Source organism: Pagrus major, chromosome 3 (assembly GCF_040436345.1).
Source record: "Pagrus major chromosome 3, Pma_NU_1.0".
Taxonomy (NCBI): Eukaryota; Metazoa; Chordata; class Actinopteri; order Spariformes; family Sparidae; genus Pagrus; species Pagrus major.
This window is the reverse complement of record NC_133217.1, coordinates 14880192-14901267: the sequence shown is the minus strand read 5'-3', so window position 1 is coordinate 14901267 and position 21076 is coordinate 14880192. Positions and strand designations below refer to the sequence as shown.

General features: G+C 43.1%; 1 protein-coding gene across 1 annotated transcript; it reads left to right on the top strand.

The window, feature by feature from the left end:
- The first annotated feature begins 1741 nt into the window (after positions 1-1741).
- LOC140993519 (SNF-related serine/threonine-protein kinase-like) lies at positions 1742-20491 on the top strand. Its single transcript, XM_073462983.1, has 8 exons — positions 1742-1906; positions 5381-5736; positions 6172-6390; positions 7633-7879; positions 13104-13245; positions 14607-14819; positions 15126-15260; positions 17169-20491. The coding sequence occupies exons 2-8, from the start codon at positions 5614-5616 to the stop codon at positions 18487-18489; spliced, it is 2400 nt and encodes a 799-aa protein (XP_073319084.1). The 5' UTR covers positions 1742-1906; positions 5381-5613; the 3' UTR covers positions 18490-20491.
- Positions 20492-21076: the final 585 nt, after the last annotated feature.

Below are 21076 nucleotides of genomic sequence, written 5' to 3'. Positions count from 1 at the left end.
CCATCGATCCACCACGAGCAGAGCTCAGGTAACGATACAGATAAAGTACGTTGAGTCTTATTATCATTGGGCCTGATAAACATGCCTTTCTATGAGCGTAGCTCTGACGTCAGAGATGAATGGTAGCGATGCGCATTGATGATAGAGGTGTCATTCACTAGCAACGACACCGGAAAACAGGCGAATTCCACTTCAAAATAAAAGCATTACACAATAAGCGGGCCCCATTTTATATATGGCACCGTTAAAAGTTGCCTATATATTTTCTTTATAGACTGATATCATACAAACATGCAGGTGGTTTGTTATTTACACTTAGACTCATTTCACTTTCAAGTTTAAATTATTGTTTCGATTAAGTCCCCTATGAGCCTCAACAGTTCTTACTTAAAGCTAAAGATGTAGTGAAATAGAAAATACAATTATTTTAGAAAACGTTTTCCAAGTTGTATTTCTGTGCCTCTCTGCTAAATGCCAAATATATGTGAAAAAAATAGATGCCTAAAGGTTTCAAGTGTTTTCACATTTAAATCCCTCTCTTGTCTCTTTCTCTGAAGAAGCATTCACATATTTTTCATTGACTCACTGAACTTAGGAATATACGGAAGCCCTAAAGGGCCATGCATTCATACATTTTATTTCCTCCGTTTTCCCCTGATAACGAGTTAATTTCATTTGTTTTCTCGAGATCTCGAGTTATTATCTCGAAATAACACCTGCCATTTTCCCGAGATAACGGGATAATTTTCTCAAGATAAGGAAACTTTGTTTTCCCGAGATAACGAGATAATTTTCTCGAGATCTCGAGATAACGAAACTTTGTTTTCCCGAGATAACAATATAATTAATTTGAGATCTCGTCATTAACTACATAGCTGGTCAGCTGTGTAGTTAATGACGACATCAGGCTCACTTAGATTGCGCCACCAATATAGCTGAAGCCTTGCTAACCGTCTTTTTAGATTACGCACACTAATGTGTATATTATCTGTAATAGCAAGGCATAATGCTATTTCAGCCTGTGTCAGGCCTTGATTGAAAAGATATGTGACGCGTTGATCGATATGCTCCTGCTCCTCTGACATTGCTACACCTTTAAAGGTGCACTATGTAGCTTTGGGAAAGCAATTTTAATCACAAGAGAAAGATCTGCATGACTGATTTTTTTATGCTTAGACAAACGAAATAGATTCTCTTCGTTTCATGATTGAATAAACTGCATAAACAAACTGACCTTAAAGGACAACACTATTTCATACTGTTTTACTTTGTTTATATGTGGCGGACCCTGCCACTTTTCCAGCTTCAAACAGTTTTATAGGGACCTTATTTTCCTCTGAGAACAGCTTGTTTATTCATTTATATATAAAATGTATGTCTCTGAGTTTGTATTATTACCTCATTAATATTGTAAATATTAAAATTCTGGGTTTTAATTTCTTCTCCAGAAACTACATAGTGCTCCTTTAATGTTTAATTTGTAATGTATTTCTAAGCCCCATGCAGAGTACTTTAAATTGTGAGTCCTGAATCTGAATGGTGCCATATAAATAAACTTGCCTTTCACAGCTCACAGTTGAATTGAACGACATTGCTTTTATTTTGAAAGCCCCGCTTCCTGTATCACCCTGCCACCTGTGTGTGTTTGACGCAGCTGAGAGCGCGAGAGGGAGAGGGGGGAGAGGAAGAGGGAGGTTGGGCTGACAGTGTGACAGACTTCACGGGGACTCGGTGGATTAATCGCTGGCCGGTTCGCTGTCAGTCACTACCGAGTGTCAAACTGACCGCCGGAGGATCCCAGCCTCGTTCAAACCCGCAACCTCAGCCGCGGAGCCCCGCACACTCCCGCAGATTCAAAGGGAACGGATCAGGACGGACGGCTGGCGCTGCTTCAGACCCCTCTGTGGTAAGTAGGACTGGTGGTGTAGCGCATGCAGGTAGCAGGCTGACGGTGAGGGCCCGTGTAGTAATATGAGTCAAGTTGGCCGGGCTCCGCCGGGTTTCAGGAGGGGGCCACTTTTACTTCATGCGCATCTTTCGAGGCGCAGTTTCAGTTCAGCATGCTGCCCGTGTCCACACAGCCTTCATGTGTGTGCTGTTGGCGCAGGCTGCTCTGCACTGTCATGTTATTGTGGATGCAGCCAGCAGGCATGTTGACAGTACAGAGGGACTGAGGGGGGTCCCATATGGGTAGAAGCACAGTCTATACGGAGATAATGTAGCTGGGAGAGCTCTGATTTTTCCACTTAGTTGACTGTGTAGTGAAAGATCTGTGAATCACATGTGATGCTACTAAGATTTATTATTATTATAATTATTATTATCCAAAAGTGTACCTGTGGTAAAGTGTAATGAGTTTACAGAGACTTACCTTTCTTAATTTCTCCACAAAGACAAGATATTGAAGTGCATGTTTCAGTAATAAAGAAGTGTTTTTAGAGTGTTCACCAGGCCTGTATTATCTGTATAGCACTTAATGCTACAGCCATACCTCCTGTGGTGTCACTGTGATATCTCTATATATATCAGTGTTGTCTAGTATGTCCTGTCATATTTGTACTGTATTCAAGTAGTATTTAGAAAAAAAAGAAGAAAAAAGATAAATTAGCAGTGATTCCCAACCTGGGTATCAGGATCTGTGCAAAAGGTCGCAAGTAGGTTCTGAGGGTCATGAGATTCATGAAGAAAAGGCACATTTCTGCTACTCAACATGACTCTTATGATCATTTTTAGTTTTCCTCCAGAGCTGCAAGGATTCGTCAATTAGTTGCCAGCTAGTTTGATAATCGTTTTGGGTAATGTTTTTAAGGGTGCACTGTGTAGTTTTGGGTAAGAAACTTAAATCAAGTTGAATTGACATGATTTTTTTATTCCTAAACAAACTCTCTGTTTTCACTGAATAAACAAACTGACCTTAAACGACAACACAATATCACACTGTTTCACTTTGTTTAGATGTGGCGGACCCTGCCACCTTTCTAGCTTCAAACAGTGTTCTGGGACCTTTATAAAATTAACCTTATAAATATTTCTGAGTTTCTCATTAACATTCTGAGGCAGGTAAGGAGGTCATTTTGGGCTTTGGGAATCACTGATCGACCATTTTCTGATCGATTTATCAAGAAAACAATCAACAGATGAATCAACAATCAAAATAATTGTTTGCAGCCCTATTTTTTCTCTAACTTTTGCTCTTTTTTCCAGCTCATATAATAAAATCTGTACGTCTTTGCTTGAACTTGTAACAACGACTTGTATCCAAACTAACTTGGGTGTCTTTGTCACATCAATATCATCATAAAATGTACCAGGAAACAGATTTTCCAGTCAACCAGAGACTTGATAACTCCCAGATCTTATCTTTAATCTCACAGGCTGTGAGAGTGGGGCAGCTATTATAACAGGTCCTTGACCTCGTACGTGTGTATGTTTGCACACATGCACACTACTACCTTGTAAATCAATACAGCGCCAGCACCTCGAACAGTTACACAACCAACATCGAAGCATGGCCGATTGGCACACTACTGCGCTGTGTTGACATGTCAGAAAGACCAGACCAGAGGGTAGGCTGGCTTAAATACCAAACTGATTTTTACATCACGTTTTCTCAACTTGTAATTTCACCCATCACCTGTTGTAAGGTCCTGAGGTGAATAAGAGGGCTAGCAGATCCTGGACTGACCCGGCTCAACACCACCACCACACTCCAGCCCACGTCGATCTCACCTAACCTGCCCTGGCAGCCTGACTAGTGTGCCACAGCTGCGATTGTGTGTGTGCACGCATGAAAGCAAGCACAAGCGCGCACGTGTGTGTGTGTGTGTCTCCTTTCATGGCTTCAGATTTTTTGAAACATCAACACCTCCATGTTGTCAGTGTCAGGCGAGGAGTTCAGCAGCGTTGAGATTACTTTTGTGTCTGTGCGTGTGTGCGAGAGCGAGACAGAGCGGAGACAGATTGAGATGTCAGCCTCCTATTATAAGAAAAATGACTCACTCTTTTCTCACAGGTACAACCCTCCGAGTGAGGATCACATAAAAAAACCCCAAAGAGCTTTTTGGGGCTTTCGTAGTTTCGTTTGAGCAACCACAGAGTGCTGGTGGGTTGAAGACGTTTTTTAGTTTTTCCATTTCACTGGTATCTGGTTATGTTGATAGGCGTGTTTCCTGACAACAGCGATTATGGTTGACTGTTGTTCCTGTGAATCCAGGTGAATGGGGCACACCTAGGCGAGGATCACCTCCCAGGAATGTTCTTTGCCTGTACATTGTCTGGTTTGCTACCGTCTCTGCGCTCTTGGCACGCAGGTAGATTCCTGGAAGAGGAATGCCATGCCTCCCCTGGAGGCTTTGTTTCATAATCAGAGCTGTGAAGCAACATACTGTATGACGACGGTCGCTGCTGGTGAACAGAGCAGAGGGTCGGACATGTGAGCGCAGTTTGAGAAGAGCTGGTGTAGAGCAGTGAGGTTTTTTTCATCTGCGAGGAGCATAAATATCCAATGAGTCAACACTCATTTAGATTTCTTGTTAAATATAGCAGAGAACCTTTTGGAGAATGTTGCAATATATTGACAAGAGCTGAAAACATAGTTGATTCATTTTTAATAAGGTTGACAGAAAATTAATCAGCTTCTCACTTTTCTCCTTTTCTCAGTTTGATGTCATTGTTAATTGACTGTCTTTGGGTTTTGTACAAAACAAGACATTAACGATGTCGCCTTGGGCTTTAAGAACTTGTTTTTATGCTTTTTTGACATTTCCTAGACAAAACAAATGTATCAACGGAATTAACAATCAACAGATTAAAGCAGCTGTAAGCGTTCTCGTTGTTTTAGCTTACTTCCTGTCTGTTTTGCAGTTAGCAATCCCCTCCCTCCTCTCCACGTCACCACACTTGCCACGACTCCTTCCTTTTTTTCGAGGCATCTCTCTTTCCCTCTTTCTTTTCTTCAAGTGTTCTTCAAATTTTGGCAGGTTCAGTCCTCCATGACACAGGTCGAGGACTCCTAGTTTTAATCTCACTCCTTTTGTTTCGAGTAAATGAAGATTTTCCACATCTTTGAGTTCACAATTATAACTGCTTTTATTCTTAAATGATATTCTGCTATGCACCCAGATGTCATATTTAGTTATGCTAGCAGCAAGGCTCTAGAGTTCGCTACGTCGGTTGATCCACCCATTTGGTCAAGACTGAAATATCACAACTACTATCAGATGAATTGTGAAATTTTGTACAAAGATTCACTCTAGTGATCCCTGCAAAACTAACAGTCTTCCCATCAGCCTTAACTGCACCTTTGTTTATTGCTAATTACCGATTTTTAGCATGCTAATACACTAAACTGTCTGTCTTGTTGTACCATTCTCACCCTCAGATCACAAGATGATGGGATTGAACTGAGTGGGGCACTGGCAGCAGGACACAGCTTTGCAAATACTTGCCATTATCATCCAGCTAACCCGAGACACCAACAGCTGGTTTAGAATCCGCCGGACCACCACAACAAACCTCGGGCTCACTTTAACCCCCTCAGGAGGAGATGGAGAACTGACCGGAGAGCGACAGGCAACAGAAAGGCAGCTCTTCCCTGCTTGTCCACCATCAGCCATGGCGGGGCTGAAACGTCATCACGATGGGAAGATCGCCGGGCTGTACGACCTGGACAAGACGCTGGGCCGTGGACACTTTGCTGTGGTCAAATTGGCCCGACATGTTTTCACTGGAGAAAAGGTACGCCTGCACATGCAAATGCATTGATAAGATGCCATTCCTCATATTTTAAATAGCTTTAAAATGTTTTCAGCCTCACCCTTAGTGACACACATACCACAGATGGTTGACTAGTAACACATGAAGCGATCAGACTATTGTTATGTCATCAGATGAAAGAATGGTGGATTGATTTGCCAACACATTATGTTGATCGTAGCAGTACATTATGATCTGTATGCTGTTTCTAGAGGTGTTCCTATCCTGTTAAGTCTAAACACTAAATACTTGTAATGTTTTTGTTTGTGAATCATCACAATATCTTTTAGTATCGGCACAGCACATCAACAGTTAACACAAGTATCAACAAGCTCGACAGTATGCAAAACCTGCTGCTGATAGTTGTAGATTGGGGCAGATGTCTATCATCACCTTCTCATTATGCTGCTCTTCTAGGTTGCGGTGAAGGTGATAGATAAGACTAAGCTGGACCTGGTGGCGCGGGGCCACCTTTTCCAGGAGGTGCGATGCATGAAGATGGTGCAGCACCCCAACGTGGTGCGCCTCTACGAGGTCATCGACACGGCAACCAAGCTCTACCTCATCCTGGAGCTGGGAGACGGAGGAGACATGTACGACTGCATCATGAAGCACGACGGAGGCCTCACTGAGGAGGTGAGTGGGGTTGTTGGCAGCACAGTGACCATTAAGGTTTCTTAGACTCGGTCTTTCAGCGGGCAGATGAAGGTTCGTCCTACCTGCAGAGGTGTCCTTGACTTTAGTCTTTACCAGTTGAAAACGAAGATCAATAAAGTATCATATTAATATTAATCCTCCCACGAATAAGTGAGAATCACTGAAGTTAAAGTCTCGAGGGAAAAGAATTTGGATCTGGTTCTTTTCTTTTTCTTCAGACTGTCTTGTGGAAATGCAGTGAAGGACAGTTCAAAGGTAGTTAGAGGCTCACCAATGCACTGCGCATACAGATTCTTTAACGTTAATAAATTCCAGACACCAGGAGGCAACTGTGTGACATTGAGAGTTGAAACACTACGAGTAAAGAAGTGGAAAGGGGTGAGATGTTCTCAAACTCTGCAGTGGTTAATAGTGGCTTTTCATTGACTTTCTGTGTGCACTTACTGTGAGGTAGCCAACAAGCAGGCAACAGTAAAAAGCTTTGCTGTAGAAATATGATAAAGCAGAAGTTGGCATGTTTTGTAAGGGCGGTGCATAATTTCCTGTGGAGAATTTGATTGGAAATGATTTCATTCTTCGTGGCTTTGAAGGAAGACAACATTTAAGGCACTGAGCTTAATATTATTCATTTTTGTTAAAGGTGCAATATGTAAGAATTGTTGAATTCATACTCTCAGCAAATAGGGCCAGCATGTCACCAGAGTAACGGCTAACGGCAGCCAACTGTATTTTGTTAATACATTCGTGACTGTAGCTAATGATAGCTTGTATCCAGACTACCAGGGAAGTGTTTGGGTTTACACTGCAAGCACAGGAGCTTTGGACCACTGGGAATTATTGCTCATATGTGTGTTTCCCAAATTCTTAACTGCTGCTTTAAAGTGTCTATAAGGTATTGCTAGTCGCTGAGTGACTGAAAACTGCTGCCCTTAGCTAGCTATCTTTGGCTGTAGCTAACTACAATTAGCTAATTAGCTATTGGTTTAGTTAGCCGTGGAGTTAGTGGGCGTAAAGTTTGTCTGGACCGGGACCTCGGATCACAGGGGGGAGTCAACAGGGCCCTTGGTTAGCAATATGTGAGCACCATGTTCACTTACTGTTCATCTAAATGGCTTGTTGAACTCTAAAGTGTCTATTGTCTTGTTGTGGTTGCTGTCCGGTGGATAATTATACTGAGATACATTACTATTGCTTTTCATCGTTTTTGTTTTCCTCTCCAAGGTGGCCAAGTGTTACTTTGCCCAAATAGTCCACGGCATCTCCTACTGTCACCGGCTGCACGTGGTGCACAGGGACCTGAAGCCAGAGAACGTGGTTTTCTTCGAGAAGCAGGGCGTCGTCAAGCTCACCGACTTCGGCTTCAGCAACCGATTCCAGCCTGGGAAGACACTCAACACCTCCTGCGGCTCACTGGCCTACTCTGCTCCTGAAATACTGCTGGGGGACGAGTACGACGCTCCTGCTGTGGGTGAGTCTGAAGAGCTGATGGAGAGTCAGTGATATCTGTGCTTAATTATCAAAGTCACGTAATTATTACAGCTTTCACCTTTACTGGAGTAGGACACTGTCTCAGTCCGTAGTCCAGTGTGTGTTCCCAGCAGCAGAACATGGTACAGTCTGTCCTCTACCGTACATCAGCCTGGTTGACTGATGCTTTCACATTGACACGCTCCTTATCTCCCGATATGACCTAATGATAGCTCTGCATACACTTTGACCACACTATATGACCCACAGTACTTTGGATTAAACCCTGCAGACAACTTGGCACACTTGCAGCTTTATCGGCGAGCTGATAGGAGGAGAGGAACTGCTCAAAGTTCAGAAGGTGTTCGCGTACCTGGCAGTTTGGAAATTAGACCAGAACTCAATCCACAGAATTGCAATCGTACACCTGCAGTTTATTTTAGTCTGCAGTTTACCTTCATTACGTTTCCGCGCATAAACTATCTGATACCAGATCAGGCTGAAATTGGTTTCTTCAGCCTTCTCAGCACTCTTTCCTTCTGCGGCTGCAGTGTACACACACCTCAAGCAGCCTCACCATCATCCCTCCCATCGATAGCAGTGCCAATCCTTGCTGAGCCACGGCTTCGGTATTAAATTAAAATGTAATGAGGAAGAAATGAAACGGAGGCGTGCAGATTCTGGGGGGTGGGGGGTGGGGGGGTGGTCACGATAGAAAAGCGAAGAGGGAGAAAAAGCATCAGTAGTCCTTCTGTTTACCCAGAGGCCACTGCGTCAGAGCATGAGAGAGGCACTTTCTATTTTTCTGACTGAGTGGATTTGCGGTGGCTATTTTCTTCTGTCTGCAGTTCGCTCCATCTCAGTCTCTTTTGTGCCAAGCAGATGCTCCCAAATATCGAAGGTGGAGTGATAATAGTCTCTGTTATTGGACTGCATGTGTGGGTTTGGGTGATCGTGTGAGTAGCTGGATATGTGAGGTCAGCTGTCCTGTAAAAGCCTGTCTGAGCACTTGACCCAGATGACAAATCTGATGTTTGTGGACGTTTTCAGCACATGTGTGTCTGTGTATCTGTGTGTGTGTGTGTGCCTGTGTTCTGTCCTCTGCAGTGCTCATAATGCCTGTGCGCGCTATTGTTCATTCAGCTGAGATGATGATGTTTTGATTGCGAGGATTATCCACCCAGCCGGGATGTAATATTGTGTGATTCTATCAGCGTTGATGCAGTTTGATGTGGAACAGGCTGAATGGAGGCCAGCGGTCCTGACGTTTCAGGGCTTTGAGGTAACCTGGCCTGGGATCGACTTGCTGCCAAGGTGCCTGCTGACAGTCTGTAGGGTGCTGAGTTTTGCCGGTGACGCGCCAGGTGGCAGCAGGCCCAGTTTGTTGCAAAGATAAAGAGACTGTCCTCGCTCGGCTCTCTCAGGCCGGGCCTGTGTGTTGCTCTTTTGAGGAAGTGCTGAAAATAATTTGAGATGAAAAGTGATTGAAAATAGAGAGGGGAATTTTGCACCAGTTGTCAGGCCTGCAGAGCGTGCAGACGGAGCCAATTAACAGAAGCCAAACACTCCAAACTGCAAAAAAATTTGGTCAATATATTTTGAAGAAATAGTGAAAAATACCCATCATATTCTTTCAGCTCCCAAGATGACTTAAAATTGCTTTGTCCCCCAACAGTTGAAACTTCAGGCTCTGAGGAATAGAAATAAATGGTTAAAGGGACAGTTCATCCCCAAATCAAAACATAAATAGTTTCTCTCTTTCCTGTAGTGCTTCTTATCCTTCTAGATTGTTTTGCTGTGGGTTGCAGAGTTTTGGAGACATCAGATGTCTGCCTTCTCTGGAATATAATGGAACTAAATGGCACTAGGGTTGTGGTGCTCAAAGCACAGAAAAAAATAATGTCTGTTCACAGAATTCATGACCTGGTTTCTCAAGATAATCCACAACCTTGTTTTGTTAGCAGCTTCATGCAGGAACTATTTTCTTTCCACCAAACTACGCCTGCCGAGCATCTCACAACACAGAAGGAGACGAGCATCTACTCACGCACAAAAGGCTAAGCTAAATAGGCTCATCTAAGTCAGCTAGCTAGCGTTACAGCTCGGCCAAGGAGGACGCCGCTTATGTTTACATCCCGCATTGTCATAAGCATGAGCCTCTCTTCCGTGAGTAGATGAGCACTTCTGCCTGCGCAGTGATACGTTGTAGTTCGGTAGAAAGAAGCTAGTTCCTACATGAAACTGCACACAACACAGGCTATGGATTATCTTGGGTATGTAAGGTGTGTATTTTTGATTTTGTGGTGAACTGTCCCTTTAAAGACAAACATCAAGTGAATCAAAGATATTTTGAGGACAGAATAATCAAACCAAAGTATGTGAAATTGTATTCTATGTAGACAGATTTCAGGAAATGTCAAACAAAGTGCAAGCATGTTTGTGCACCTTTGGGAGCAGATGATGGACTAACAAGTGCTATGAAAAGATGCCTGCCTCCATTTGCCTTTTGATGTTATGCAGCGTGTGGGCTCTCTCCTTTTTGTCTCCAGTAAATGGAAATTTAAATATAGATTTCTGCTTCCTCTTTAAGGAGCACAAGCTGCACTTCAGAAAAAAAATAACTTACCTAATAGCAATTACAAAGAACATATCCTGACCACATGCATAATTCAGAGCATATCTGAGCATAATGAACGCTCACATGTGGGAGGGTTTTTTTTTAATCTAGAAAAAGATGTTGCATAATGATCAGCAGGACAGGATGCAGAACTTGGCCTCGGGGTTAACAGTGTCAAGACACAAGGGAGTGGTTGTTGGTTATCTCAGGGAAGCAATTGGTGTGAAAATGCAACGCAGGAAAGCAGAAAGGGATGTTTATACACCCAGCTGTCACCAGTAAGTACCCGGCGTTGTTGTCTCAAGTAATGTACATTGACGTGAATGGTGTTATCCAGAGATGTGTCAGCCATCTGGTTTATAAATAAAGTTATCGAGGAAGGAAGTTTGGCGGACCGCTGACGCAAGTAATGAGGGAGCAGGGTCACGGTTGCTAGGATACATTGGCTAGGGGTAAGATGGTGGTGGGGACTGCAGCAGCAGCAGCGTTTGCTCCCTCCATCAGCAGCATGAGACGCTCCTTCACAGCCTCAGAGCAATAAATACTCGCCACCCACAGTAAACTGGCACGTGTACTTTACCAGATTGAAATCTCCAGCGTATCCTGGCAGACTGCTGCTGTGATATGAAGAAATGCGAAAAGACATATCAGCAGGGGTGTTGAGGAGGATAAACCCGCTTAGGATCAGTTTACAGTCTTTTCTTTCGGATATATCAAACTGATCTGACTGGTTTAGTTCAGGTAGTCATTGAGATTTCAGTTGTTCTGTCTTAGAAGAAAAAGTAATTTGCTTCACAGGAAGTGGAGTGTTTTATAATTCTTAATATTTAGAGAAAGAACTGTTACTTGGCCTGTGCAGCCTTAGCAACCATGTTATAAACAAATAGAAAACAAACAACAAAAAAAACAACAGAAAAACGGAACAGAAAAATCTCAAAGAGGAAAAAGTCAGTTACATAGTTTGATCTGATAGTGATCACTGGACAGAATCTGCAGCAATAGTCAAATAGTACAGAAAATGCCAATAAAAAGACGGAAAGTAAAGTAAAAGTTAAGCACTTTAAAAATCAAATTTTCTATACAATTAGTAAACACAATGACTATTTTATATTAAAGCAGTCACTCTTGGTGACAAACCCAGAGACAATTACCATCCAACTCTGCTGTTCCCCTCACTTTTACAGATCTTTTTAGTGCCTTTGAGCCCATTGTTTTGGTTTTGCAGCCCAAAACTTCATTGTTTTGGTCCACTTTCACTGCTCTCATCAATCTCCAGCCTCCTTGGGAAGAAAACTGTTAGCTGCTCCGAGAAATCGACCATATGCTACCTGCCCAGTATAAAAAGGCATACAAAGTTAGCAGCTAGCCGTTAGCAGACCTATCTCCACAGCACTGGAGAAAGTTCTGGTTGCACCAGTTTTCATTCTGGTATAATGGGGGTAAAAAAACGCTCTGGCTTGTTTGTATTTTCTGCCCCTGGAAATAGTGTGAGGGAACTTGTTTTGCTTGTGGTAAGAGCTTAAGGCTTGTACGGTTAGCAACCAGGTTAGTGTTAGGGTAACGTAGCATTTTCATTGCGTATGTTGCTAGCTAGGAGGTTGTTGTTGTTTCCCAAAGAGATGGGGATTCTGAAAACGGTAACGCGCAGATAGCAGGAGGGAAGAACGGCAACTGAAATAAGCTCCCAACAGTCCAACAGTCAGACTAGCAGCTAGCTAGCCATAAACACGACTCTGAATTAATGCTAATGTTGCGTGTCAGCTGGACTTATAGACAACTATAGACAACTGTTTGCTAACGTGTTGGCCACAAGTTTAGAAGGTGATAACGTCAATATTCTGTTTACAGCTTGTTACGCTGCCTCCAAGTGGCAAAAAAATCAGTTAACCTTGCTTTAAAAATAAAGAAAAACAATAAATCACCTGTGTTTTTCTGATACTCAAGCTTATCTTAACCTAAGAAGAAGTGGTTTTAAACAGCACTGCTTTAGATTGCACTACATGTAAAGCCCCGAATCCTACTATAATTTTCCAAGGTCTCTGTGAAAAAGGGGTCAACATACAGACGAGTAAGTAGTCAGCATGCGACCGCCGAATGTGTGTCAGTGGACCATCCTACTGACCAGAGCGACAGAGAATGCCCAGAGTGAAACGTTGCTCTTTTAAACGGATAATCAGACCAAGAGAACTGTTCCATGAAATTAGCATTTGTGTGAAGCTTTGAGGGATGAACACGTTAACCCACTTTCCTACAACTGTGTGTTTGTGCGGGAGGGCGTGCAAGCATGTATGCGTGAGCATGACGCCGGCGGCAGGCAGCAGTGCAGAGCCTCATCCTTGGTTAGACAGATGTGTCCTAAGCCAGTACATATTTATGGAAATGGCTCTGATCGAATATGATTCATGCTTCATTTGAACTGGGGGGAGACTGCGCTTGTTTTTTTATATGTAGGTCACTAAGCAGAAAGGACATGTGTGCTTCACTTCATCCTTACTTTTTTCATTTCTGTGGCAATCCTCCTTAAAAAATTAACACACAGTTCTCATAATTATGTGCCACACAAGGATGTTTTGGTATGACGGACTGCATTCTCTCTGTGTCTCTGCAGATATCTGGAGTCTGGGGGTCATCCTCTTCATGCTGGTCTGTGGTCAGCCCCCCTTCCAGGAGGCTAATGACAGCGAGACCCTCACTATGATCATGGACTGTAAATACACAGTGCCTCCACACATCTCCCATGCATGTCGAGAGTGAGTAACACGCACGCGCACATACCCACACAGATGGACGGAGTACTCTGCAGGTGCTGCATATTTCATGTTTGTAGATGTGTGAAGAAAAAGAGGAGCGGCCTCTCTTATGCTTCTTCCTCGTTGTCCTGCTTTTCACTCGGTGCTGCAGTCAGCTGCTCCGCCAGAGATGCAGTGCTGCGTTAAGTGTATCTAATGCACCCTTCAAAATCGGCCCTCTATTTTTAACATTGTGAGGGTTTAACGATGCCTCAAGGCAGAGCAGGGAAAAATGGGTGCTGAATACATTTTGAATGACTGTAGCTCTGAAAACACATTGTTTCTGGACACGGCTTTATTAGTTTATGCTGACGTTCACACGATAGCACTTCAAATATTGGCACGTGTCCTGGTTCATGTGTTGTTGTCATGTGTATTTCAACCCGTGTGGCCGTGAGGAAACTGCACTTTTTCGTGTGAATGATTCAGCCAGTGAAGTTAGTTATGCTACCAATCTTAGTGGTTATCTTCGCTAGACTAGCTAAGTACAGCTTTTTATGTCACAATATGACACATCAACATGGAGTTACAAAAGAAAAATTTGACAGATGGCCCAACAACGAAGTTTAACGTCTGAGGTTGGGCAAAAACAGCCATAGCTTTTTCATACATCAGCGGACTAATTTGCCCAATTTTAGCTTGTTTTTTTGTTGAGAACAATTGGCTTAAGAAACATATCAGCTCACTAAAAGTTCCTGGGTAGAAAAATGGCTGATCTGCACCTGCTGCTTCATTCATGCTTCACAATCACTGGCTCAGTCATCACATGTGTAGGTACCAGCTAACTTATAGCATCCAGTAATATTTTTTTTGTTAGAACCTGGGTTTTGTGGCCAAACATTGTATTCAATGATGGGAATGTGGAACTAGGAAAGAAACATGAGCAACAGTATGCCTAAAACTATGGCAAGTAAAGTAGGTCGAAGTTCAACCAGAAGTCGGTCTGTAAACTGCCACTGACTGTTTACAGTGGACCATTTGCCTTAATTTTCTCTTCCAGATAAGTTTGGCTAACTTGGGAGTTGGTTTGAAACCTGTCTGATTGTCTAACTGCTCATGTTGGTTTCACAGACCGACTTATTTCAGTGATCCTGTCTTAGATTTTAGGAATTAACATGGTGAGAAAAATGTGATAACAAATACGAAATATGCCAAAAACCCAAATATCATGTGATGTTTCTTCCTGCCAGCTCATGAACATGATAGAATCATCCTAGACACTATGGTGATATTAGAGTGTATCTAAACACAGCTGGAGAACTAGATGAACAGATGTTTCTGTAGTTCCTCTCTAACACTGATCCCTGTGTGACTCCCTCCAGTCTTATAGCCCACATGCTGCAGCGGGACCCCAAGAAACGAGCGACCCTAGATGAGATCGAGGCCCACGAATGGCTCCAAGGTGTCGACCCCTCTCCAGCCACCAAGCTGTCCACCCCTCTGGTGTCCCATCGCAGCCTGTCGGAGGAGGAGCACGGCTCCATCATCCAGCGCATGGTGCTGGGCGGCATCGCAGACCGAGACACCATAACTGAGTACGCGTCCCTCTATCTCACACATAAATTAACATGCAGCTATTCTATGTGTAATCTCCGCCATGGTCCACGAGTCCAACTGAAGCTTGATTGAGTGTCGTCAACAGTTTAATTTCCATTAACAACCAGCTGGCAGTCAATCCTGAGCTGTTGCCATGTCAAATTAAATCTCCACCCTCATCACTTCCTTTTGACTCACGGTCAGGGTTTGGTGCAGATCTGCGTGTTGACATACAAGTGTGTGCGTGCATGCGTGCCCTGTGTGTATTTTGGAATTCAAATTGATTTCTCTCCCCATCTTCTTAGGGCTCTGGAGTCGAATCAGTACAACCACATCACAGCTACATACTTCCTGCTGGCTGAGAGGATGCTGAGGGAGAGGCAAGAGAAGGAGCAACACAGCCAGACACGATCACCCAGCCCGAGCAAGGCCCAGTTCAGGTACACACACACACACACACACACACACACACACACACACACACACACACACACAAACAAGCATTTGTTTAGATAGACAGGGTGCTGCCTCTGCAGTGTTGCGTACTGTCAGTTTCCAGAAGACAAGTTTGACAGCAGATGGACAGACGGAGATTTTTTTCCAGCAGAGAATGAAGGACGGACTGAGAATAGAAGAGACGGTGCAGATCAGCAACATTACCAGGGATTTACCGCCAAAAATATCTTGAAACAAAGCAGAAAACAGCTTATATTTTCCTCGCTTGAGAAAGTAAAAACTCGTGAATATTTATAAAATACAATGACCTATACTAAAATTGGAATAACAGTAAATATAAACTGGTCTTTGAAGTGTTTCAGTACATTGTGAAATAAATCTTTACATAATTCTGATCGTTATATTTACTATTAGCAGCTAGATGTCTGGTTAGCATTAGCCCCTATTCATTAAAACTAAATAGCCAAGAACTAATAATGAAATAAAGAACATGAAACATGAACATAAAATATAATCATAGCATGACAACTGTCCGTTCTGTACTCTGCACCATGCTGCAGCTCTTGTGGTTCATATCTTATATCTTACTTAGCCAAACATTTGCTATCACATTTGACTATCTCAACTGGTTAAAGCATAACTTTGTTTTCACAATTTTACATATTAAAGTGTGTTAACAGGTATTTGCGAGTACTTCTGCATAAATGAAAAAAAAACAGTATAAACAAGGGTTTGAAAAGAACCTTCCGCCTATATTACCCAGAATGCAATTCAGCCACTGAGTGACCTCACTGGAGGCAACTTGTCAGATTACATGCAGTGTCCTCTGGAGCTACAAAAGGCGTTATACTGCTTTATTTCACATATTCAGAAGTACTCACAAAGACCTGTTAACACACTTAACACACTTAATGCGTAAGAGTGGTGGATTTACCCTTTAAGTGTATTAACAGCATGCAAATTGATTTCAAGTTTCAGATTTTACACAACTGGTGATGTTTTACCCCGGCATATATTTGATTTGGTGTAATTGGAATACAAAAGTAGGAGCAATGTAACCTTTCCAATAATCTGACACCGCTTATAATAAAAGACGGATATTAAATTAAACCAGTCAAACAGAATTCAATATTAACAATGTCTTCATTTAGTATTCTGTCTCAGATAGAGAAAATAATATGTTACTGTCAGCTAAAGGACCAGTTCAGCATTTTGGGAAATATGCTTTCTTTTTAAGAGATTTAGATGAAAAGATTGATACCGTTCTAACTAAGCTAACATACAGTTGCTTAGCTCAGCTTAGCATAGCTTAGTTTAGCTTAGCTTAAAGACTGAAAATAGTGGGAAAACAGCTAGCCTGTGACAAAATCACCCACCAGTACCAGCTCACTAATTTACACATTAAAACATTCTTTTATACTTGTTTTTTGGTTTGTATTAAACAAAAGGTGTAAGTACAGAGCTGAAATCAGGGGGTGATTAGCTTAGCTTAGCATAAAGACAGAGGGAAAAATATGTCTACTACATGGTGATAGACATGTAGAAACGTAATTGTGGTAAGTTGCGATATGTAATGTGATTATTTTTTGGCATAACAATGTGTCCATTAGTGAGCTGAGTAGTGTTGCTGTGCAACCAGGCTAGCCGTTTTTCCATTTGTATGCTAAGCTAGGCTAGGTCTTACTCCAACTTGACGGACAGACATGAGAGTAGTATCAATATTCTGCTTTAATTTTTGGAAAGAAAACAAGTGTGAATCTCAAAATGTTAAACATTTGTTTTTTGTCTGAGTTCAATTAAATGACTTGTAAGTCTAAATATATAAATTCAGAGTTACTAATTCTGTTTAACCCACTAAACCTTCTGTCCTATGTTTGTTAAATCATTAACAGGCAGTCCTGGCCCACCAGAGTTGATGTTCACCAGGATGTCAGTGATGGCTTGGGGGGTCCGAGTATCTCCCACCCTGGGGGGCCACAGTCCCCTGCCCGCAGTGCTGAGAGCCTCCACAAAGGCCCCAGGCCCAAAACAGCCCTGCCAGACCTCAGCCTGCGGCAGGAGAACCACAGCTCAGCACCCAGCCAGCAGCAGTCAGCACGACAGAACCAGGAGAGGGGGCTCAGGCCTCTGGTGAAGCCCCACTCCAACCCCCTCAGGCTGGGCTCTCTGGCCTCAGTGGGCCCTTGCAAACCTCGTAGTCCCAGTCTTTTCAGTGTGGAGGAGGATGAGGAAGAAGAGGTCGATGAAGACAAATGTTTACCCCCGTCTTCGCTACCTGCTCAGGTGGTACTTCGTTGCAAAACTTCGTCCTCATCATCATCTGCATCTTCTTCTGGCAATCGGCTGACATCCCGTATGAGTGCACCGGTTCTTAACCAGATCCATGAGGAGGATAAAGAGGATGAAGAAGAGGAGGAGAGGAGGGAGCTGTGTGGATTTGGCCCGCCCAAACCCAGCCTCAGCCTCAATCTGAACTCTAGAATACCATCACCGTCTACGCTCATGTCATCACCTAAAACTGTTGGTGTAATAGCACCGGTTGCCGCATTCACCCCAAGCTCAGAGACTAGTGACGATGAGACAGAAAGTCACCATAAACCAGAGACGGCATCTGTAGGTGGACAACGGGATGAGAGAGAAGGGAGGAAAGAGGATAGAAAGAAAAGGGGGTCAGGGCAGGGCAGTCCCTCCAACTGTGCCAGTCCTGGATCAGTTTCGGGCCAAGGCAAGGGAACAGCCAAAGCTGCCAGCGGTCTGGTGGAAAGCCTAAAGCTGATGAGCCTGTGCCTGAGCTCTCAGTTCCACAACCTGACGGGGGGAGGAGGGGGAGGTGGTGGTGGCGGCGGCGGCGGCAGCGGTGCCGTTGTTGGGGGGGACACCCAGGACCGCCCGATGTGGAGGATGTGCATGGGCGGCTCCACCGGTAGCTTGGATAAGGTGTCCCTCCTGGGTGGGCCTTCACCCAGGGGGAACCTGTACAACCACCAGCCCCCACTGGGAGACGCACTGGCAGACCCGCTTCTGGAGGGCCCCTGCACGGGCACGCTGAGGCTGGGAGAGCTGGACCTGGCCAGGGAGAACCACAGGAACATGAAGAACCGTGTGCTGCAGATGCCTCTGAGCGACAAGACTCTGTCCGTCAACATCCACCGGAGCCCCAAGGAGGGTCTGCTCTGTACCCCCACCCCTCACAGCTGCTGCCAGGTCATCTAGAGCTCCACAGACAGCCGCTCCATCAGCTGCTGCACCTCCACACTCCTCAACTCTCGTCAGTACATCCTTTATCAACTTGCTTTTGTTTCAGTCGTGTCACCACCGGCTCATGAGTTGACTTTATCGTTTGCATTTAGCACTGTTTCCTATTATTTAACACTCACGGTGGATAACTGGGAGAAAGTCCAAATGCCAACCTTGCACATTTAGAGACGCAAAGAGTCTCCATGGAGGAGACTGGGTGCCATGCCAAGTATGTGAAGCACTTTCATCAGATTAAACAGGACACTAAGGGGACATTTTAACCCGCTGGTGTGTTTTAAATAAAAGACATAGACATAAGTATGGAAAGGGATTCAAGAGGTGCTCACATCCCTACTCTTGCACACTAATAATAAATACTGTATGTACACATTATGTGCACATCCACATACACACCTATATTACTCTGTGGTCAGCTGATTAAAGGGAAAGCTGATGAGCTGGTGAGTTTTAGTATCATGTTACATATCATCTTTTGTTGTACTTGATGCTGTTTTTTTTAAATGTCCTAATTTTTTAAATTATTTTTTGAGACAATCATTTTATCTTTTTTTATTCTGACTGAAAGAGTGAAGTTATGACTGTTTTCATTCACATAAGGACGAATAACAGGGTGAAAATGGACAGCAGCACTTCCGTATGATGGTGGCACACAGTATTTTGTAGTCTATCACTGTTTTATTTTTCTATTTCGAACGTGCTCTGCAGACTCAGAAAGAAAACGCACACTCACTTGTCAAGTCTCTGCGCAGTTACACAGCAGAGTTTGTACATATGTGAATAACCTCCTAGCAGTTCTCTGTACCTATAGTATAGACGGTAAAGTTGTATTGCAGTAGAAACCTGAATACTAGATCCTTATACACCATTATTCTTCACTTCTACGGGATATTCAAGGTTTTGGTTGAATCCTGAGCCAGAAATGTGTTTGACAGCTTAAAACAATCATTGAAATAGATTTAAAGGTCCCATATTGTAGAAAGCAAGATTTCGATGCCTTTTCTTATTTATTATAAAGCAGGTCTAGGTGCTATATAAAAACCGTGAAAGTATCAAAAAGCTTAATCCACAGATAGATGCACACAGCCTGTATTCAGAAACTGTGCCTTCAAACGAGCCGTCAGGACTTCAGTAACATTGTGATGTCACAGCTCTACAGTCACTGCCCTCAGCCACGCCCCCAGCACAACCGTGTCTGCAAAAACCTCAGCAGAGCTGATGCAGAAACACGTTGGGCGGTGCCTGCTCAGGCCTGCGAGAGCTGACCAATCAGAGCAGATTGAGTTTTTCAGGAGGGGGGCCTTAAAGAGACAGGCACCAAAACGGAGCGTTCAGACAGAGGCTGAATAGAGGAGCTGCAAAAATGGACCGTATGAGAAAAATAATGTGTTTTTTAAACATTAAAGCATTTAAACATTTTCAAGTGGACATCCAAAATAAAAGTACAAACATGAAAATGAGCATAATATGGGGCCTTTAAAATCCCCCCTGAAGCCAAGCAGACTAAATTATTGTACATGTAATGGCAGCTCTTTAAATTAGCGAACGCCCACTGGGTAAAACCTAAAGCTTGAACATCCCGTAGCTCTCCAGGATCACGGTAGCCACTGTTGTAGCGTATTCCAAGACAAAAACAACAAAAGGGGTTTTAATAGAACATAACAACACCGCCCCCTAAAGTATCGGTCTGTGTAACTGGATGTGTGACCCACCCCTAGTGGAATATATAACTTGACAGTGCATGTGTTTTGCTGTAGCAACCTTATTCTTACCCACTGAGGTCAATCCACCTGCTGTATCTACCTAAGTAACAGATTCAAATGGTCACTTTACTGTAGCCTCACAGCAATACCAGCGACTGCAAAATGTACAACAAAAATGGATGTGCCATAAAATCTGTCTTGAGCATATTGTACTGTAATGTATATGATAGAGATCTATTAAAATGAAATGATGTGAATGATGTCTGGAGTCCGTTTTCTTGACTTTTGTGCAGTGAGACGCACCTCCATTGTCTTTTACCAATTCATCTTCCATAGATCTGTGCACAGGTTTAGAGACAGTGTAGGGTTTCTGATTCCACTCCATATATTTAATAACTTCAGTTACTTGTTATCATTAATTGGTTGACCATATGATAAAGTTTGTACCTACATGTAAATATATGCATGGTCTTCTTCTACTTGTACATTTGATAAATCATTTTCCTGTTAATATTTCTGGGAATTATATTCTGTGACTCAACACATTTTACACAAGATAGGGTTTTAAGGCTTATTTAGATAATTTTTTTTTTTTTATACTATTTATTTGATTTTTTTTCCTGGCAGCAGAGAAAAAACAACAACAAAGGGGGCTAAAATTAACAGAAAATACAGCTGATCAGGTAAATGAGTAAATAAAGGAATTGTTTGTGATTTCTTTAAATTCTCTGAAAACGTAACAGAGTTTGATTAATGGCTATAGTCCATCATTTCTGATGTTTCATATTTGGGCTCATGACCTCAGTATTTAAGACCAATACCAGTCATGTATTTGAAGATGA

Excerpts from the sequence above, each read along its gene's own strand:
- LOC140993519 (XM_073462983.1), top strand. The coding sequence starts at position 5,614 with ATGGCGGGGCTGAAACGTCATCACGATGGGAAGATCGCCGGGCTGTAC. Across the intron at positions 5,737-6,171 it reads ATGTTTTCACTGGAGAAAAG|GTTGCGGTGAAGGTGATAGA; the intron begins GTACGCCTGCAC and ends CTGCTCTTCTAG. Across the intron at positions 15,261-17,168 it reads CCGAGCAAGGCCCAGTTCAG|GCAGTCCTGGCCCACCAGAG; the intron begins GTACACACACAC and ends AATCATTAACAG.